The sequence below is a fragment of the Seriola aureovittata genome, chromosome 3 (genome assembly GCF_021018895.1).
Source record: "Seriola aureovittata isolate HTS-2021-v1 ecotype China chromosome 3, ASM2101889v1, whole genome shotgun sequence".
In the NCBI taxonomy this organism is placed as follows: Eukaryota; Metazoa; Chordata; class Actinopteri; order Carangiformes; family Carangidae; genus Seriola; species Seriola aureovittata.
The window spans coordinates 31,384,853-31,390,770 of NC_079366.1; the positions used below are offsets into that span (position 1 = coordinate 31,384,853).

General features: G+C 44.9%; 1 protein-coding gene across 1 annotated transcript in view; it reads left to right on the forward strand.

Moving 5' to 3' along the window:
* The first annotated feature begins 3,141 nt into the window (after window positions 1-3,141).
* Window positions 3,142-5,918, forward strand: part of spred2a (sprouty related EVH1 domain containing 2a) — a 12,914-nt gene continuing 10,137 nt past the window's right edge. Inside the window, exon 1 of the mRNA XM_056372726.1 lies at window positions 3,142-3,346. Within this exon, the coding sequence (XP_056228701.1) occupies window positions 3,321-3,346 (26 nt within the window). The 5' untranslated portion in view covers window positions 3,142-3,320. The remainder of the gene's footprint in view (window positions 3,347-5,918) is intronic.

Here is a 5,918-nt window from a genome sequence, read left to right on the forward strand (position 1 = left end):
GTTACTACAGGTACTACAGGTACTACAGTACTCATTACTCTACAGTTACTACAGGTACTACAGTACTCATTACTCTACAGGTACTACAGTACTCATTACTCTACAGTTACTACAGGTACTACAGGTACTACAGTAATCATTACTCTACAGGTACTACAGGTACTACAGTACTCATTACTCTACAGTTACTACAGGTACTACAGTACTCATTACTCTACAGGTACTACAGTACTCATTACTCTACAGTTACTACAGGTACTACAGGTACTACAGTAATCATTACTCTACAGGTACTACAGGTACTACAGTAATCATTACTCTACAGTTATTACAGGTACTACAGTACTCATTACTCTACAGGTACTACAGGTACTACAGTAATCATTACTCTACAGTTACTACAGGTACTACAGGTACTACAGTACTCATTACTCTACAGGTACTACAGGTACTACAGTACTCATTACTCTACAGTTACTACAGGTACTACAGGTACTACAGTACTCATTACTCTACAGGTATTACAGGCACTACAGGTACTACAGTACTCATTACTCTACAGGTACTACAGGTACTAAAGGTACTACAGTACTCATTACTCTACAGTTACTATAGTACTCATTACTCTACAGTTACTACAGTTACTACAGGTACTACAGTACTCATTACTCTACAGGTACTACAGTTACTATAGTACTCATTACTCTACAGTTACTACAGTTACTACAGTACTCATTACTCTACAGGTACTACAGGTACTACAGTACTCATTACTCTACAGTTACTACAGGTACTACAGTACTCATTACTCTACAGGTACTACAGTTACTATAGTACTCATTACTCTACAGGTACTACAGTAATCATTACTCTACAGTTACTACAGGTACTACAGGTACTACAGTACTCATTACTCTACAGTTACTACAGTACTCATTACTCTACAGGTACTACAGGTACTACAGTAATCATTACTCTACAGTTACTACAGGTACTACAGGTACTACAGTACTCATTACTCTACAGTTACTACAGGTACTACAGGTACTACAGTACTCATTACTCTACAGTTACTACAGGTACTACAGTACTCATTACTCTACAGGTACTACAGTACTCATTACTCTACAGTTACTACAGGTACTACAGGTACTACAGTAATCATTACTCTACAGGTACTACAGGTACTACAGTACTCATTACTCTACAGTTACTACAGGTACTACAGTACTCATTACTCTACAGGTACTACAGTACTCATTACTCTACAGTTACTACAGGTACTACAGGTACTACAGTAATCATTACTCTACAGGTACTACAGGTACTACAGTAATCATTACTCTACAGTTATTACAGGTACTACAGTACTCATTACTCTACAGGTACTACAGGTACTACAGTAATCATTACTCTACAGTTACTACAGGTACTACAGGTACTACAGTACTCATTACTCTACAGGTACTACAGGTACTACAGTACTCATTACTCTACAGTTACTACAGGTACTACAGGTACTACAGTACTCATTACTCTACAGGTATTACAGGCACTACAGGTACTACAGTACTCATTACTCTACAGGTACTACAGGTACTAAAGGTACTACAGTACTCATTACTCTACAGTTACTACAGGTACTACAGTACTCATTACTCTACAGTTACTACAGGTACTACAGGTACTACAGTACTCATTACTCTACAGTTACTACAGTTACTACAGGTACTACAGTACTCATTACTCTACAGGTACTACAGGTACTACAGTACTCATTACTCTACAGGTACTACAGGTACTACAGGTACTACAGTACTCATTACTCTACAGGTACTACAGGTACTACAGTACTCATTACTCTACAGTTACTACAGTTACTACAGGTACTACAGTACTCATTACTCTACAGGTACTACAGGTACTACAGTACTCATTACTCTACAGTTACTACAGGTACTACAGGTACTACAGGTACTACAGTACTCATTACTCTACAGTTACTACAGGTACTACAGGTACTACAGTACTCATTACTCTACAGGTACTACAGTACTCATTACTCTACAGTTACTACAGGTACTACAGGTACTACAGTAATCATTACAGGTACTACAGGTACTACAGGTACTACAAGTACTACAGGTACTACAGGTACTACAGGTACTACAAGTACTACAGGTACTACAGGTACTACAGGTACTACAAGTACTACAGGTACTACAGGTACTACAGGTACTACAGGTACTACAAGTACTACAGGTACTACAGGTACTACAGTACTCATTACTCTACAGGTACTACAGGTACTACAGGTACTACAAGTACTACAGGTACTACAGGTACTACAGGTACTACAGGTACTACAAGTACTACAGGTACTACAAGTACTACAGATACTACAGGTACTACAGGTACTACAGGTACTACAAGTACTACAGGTACTACAGGTACTACAGGTACTACAGGTACTACAAGTACTACAAGTACTACAGGTACTACAAGTACTACAGATACTACAGGTACTACAGGTACTACAGGTACTACAAGTACTACAAGTACTACAGGTACTACAGGTACTACAGGTACTACAGGTACTACAAGTACTACAAGTACTACAGGTACTACAAGTACTACAGGTACTATAGCTATTGTTCTCAGGTCTGCTGTGATATTTACTTTATATTGAGTTGTAATAATATTGTAATAATATTGTAATAGGCCTGTAGTATATGTCATTTATTATTATTATTATTATTATTATTATTATTATATGGTAATAGCACGTGACTCTGCAGTCCTTCGGGTCTGACGTCACCCCACCCCCACCCCCCCCACCCCGCTCCGCTCCGTCTGCGCTCAGTGAATCCAACATGGAGCGGGAGGGAGACGCGGCTCGTCCGGGGCCATCCATGCCGATACCAACGCACCATTTTCGGTCACCGCATTCCAGCCCGATCTGGCGGGGGAGGAGGTAGAGGAGGAGGAGGAAGAAGAGGAAGAGGCGTAGGAGGAGGCGGAGGAGCTGAAGGGGGAGATCGGATGCGCCTCCTCGGCTACGCTTCAGTAACTGAGGAGTGAACGAAGAAGAAGAAGGAGGAGGAGGAGGAGGTGGTGGTGGTGTTGGAGGAGGAGGAGGAGGAGGAGGAGGAGGAGGAGGAGGAGAGAGACGGTTATCCGAGAATGCTCAACACACACCGGGATTAAAGAACCGGGAGAGCGGGAGAGACCCGGAGCAGACAGGGGCGAGGAAACATGAAGACACCACGCTGTGCAGCCGTGGCGGGAGTTTATTATTACCAGAGGTGAAGCGGAAAAAGATGAGCGAGGACACGCGCCCAGACGAGTGAGTACCCCCCAACCCCCACCCCCCCTTACCCCCCCTCACCCCCCCTTACCCCCATAATAATAATGATCGCGGTTACACGGTTGTTATTGTGACCGGAGGCTGGTGACGCGCCGCCGCTGAGGTCTGAGATACAGGGAGACGGTTTGATGCCGATGTGTTGTTAGGGGATCAAGTGATGGGGGGTCCGTGGGGTGGGGGGGGTGGGGGGGGTCCTCATCTTCCTCATGCTTCTTTCTCTCCATCTCACTTCTCTTTCCGACGGCCTCCCGAGAGAAGGAGGTGGAGGAGGTGGAGGAGGGGAAGGGGTGGAGAGGTTGGTTGCGGCTGGGAGGAGAGACATGTGCAGCCTCCTGCAGATGTGATGATGGGGGGGCAGTGTGCATCATGACGGTCTGGACAGAGCAGACAGAGGAGCATCCCTCCATCCCTCCATCTCTCCTTCCATCCCTCCCTCCATCCCTCCACCCGTTTGTCCTTCATTCATAAAAGAGAGGCGAGGAAGTCGTTCCCTCTTCCTGGGGGGTGAAGCGGCGGCTCCCTCCGTCCTGACCCTTCAACATGAGGCGACTGCAGGTTGTGACTCATCACCACAGGGTTCGCTCCCTCTCATCATACTTCTGTAGAGGAAGAGTGAGGCCTGCTGTGTGTCACCCTGCTCTTACTGGTGGGACGACACTGTCACTGGTGTCACTGGTCTGTGATCAGAAGGAACATTACAGCTCCTCCAGTGTAAAGGTCTGTGTCCATGTGTAGTGTGATTATAGATTATAGATCAGCTCTAGCTTCTATATTAATACTGTGAAAGTATCAAAGCCTCAGTCCACAGAGAAATGCACACAGCCTGTATTCAGAAACTGAGCCTTAAAACCAGCCGTCAGGACTTCTGGAACTTTGTGATGTCACAACAAAGCAGTCACCAAGCCCCGCCCACCTGGACCCACCATCCAAACCTTGCAGGATTTGGTTTCTCTGAGTGTTTTTACCTGAAATCTGCTATATTTTTATTGGATCACTCAGAAAACAGTCAGCCAATCAGAAGAGAGGCTCAGAGCCTCCTCTCTTCTGATTGGCTCACAGACCTGTTGTTACTAGAGCTGCAGAGAGAAGCCTGAGAGAGGAGATGTAAAACTACACTGAGATGGTTTTTATTTCTTCTGATGGATCAACACTTCAAATAAAACACAGAAGAAGAAGAAACAGCTTTAACTGTTTTTACATGATTGGCTGAATAAATAGTTGGACAGACTACTTCCTGTGTCTCAAACAGATGGAGCCCCCCCCCCCTCACAGTTTAATCTTGTCAACACGTTGTTACTGGTTTGTCACCGTGCTGATGATGGAGGCAGCGTCGCCGCCACCGAGAGCCAATCAGCTGCAGGCTCATGTGGTTACAGACGAGCTGAGCTCAGAGAGGTAACGTTATTCTCAGCAGCAGCAGGTTGTTTCATCGTTGCTGCAGTAACTATTCTAACACGCTGCTGCCGGAGCAGATAACCACTCGCTGTGGAGTGAAGCTAGCTGTAGCTACATGTTACATCTGAGGTGTGACGGTGATGCTAATGTTAGCTACGTGGCAACAGGCAGTAACTGTAAGTCTTTAAAATGACACAAATGAAAAGTTGAATTCATATTCAGTACAAACTGAATGACGGTGTTTGAGTGTCCCCACTGACCGCTGAGCACTGATGACATCACATCCTGTGGTTAACGCATATGAGACTGACCCCAGTGCAGTCAGGTGACGTCAAACTGATGTTAAAGGTCAGCGCTCGGTTTCTGCAGATGCTCAGGATCAGGAGAGAAAACCGGCCCAGACCTCCACCTCCTCCTGTCATCGGTCCAGGGACTATATGTATATATAAACATATATACATATAGGTATATATATAAACATATACATGGACAAGAGAGTCCATGTCCAGTCTGGCTGCTGTCCCACACTCACAGATCTCTAACTTTTATCTGTAGAACCAGAAAAACTAAGACAAGGCTTTTGTTTTGAATTCTGTTTTTTTTTTTTTTTTTTTTTTATTTCATGTTTTTTTTCCAAAGAGTTTCCAAAGTCAGCGAGTGATGGTGTTAAATAATGGTGATTATGATTCTGCCATCACCCAGCAGCTGTACAGACAGATGTGGTCGCTCCGACAACATCAGGGTTTCTCCATCTCTAAAATTTGAACGGTGGACGATCGTCACCGACCATTAAACCACAAAATTCACTTGGCATGAAAAGTTTCTTCTTGTGAAACGACAGATTTAGTGTCGACCTCTGAGCCGCTGACCCCCCCACCCCCACTCCCCCCCACTCTGCAGAGCTTGAATAAGCTGCTCAGAACATACTGACTATGAACGCACCCTCAGCAGGTAACCTGAAGGAGCAGGTTTTCTTTTCGCGGCCTCTTGCTGTGCACACCTCTGCAGGTAAACACGGCAGTCACATGACTGCAGCCAGATAATAGACCAACCTGTGACATGTTTACCCAGACTGCACCAGGCCACAGAGGAGCAGGCAGCCGGCTGTTCACCACGACGCACCAAGGTTGGACGGTCTTCCTGTCTGTGGTCAGCG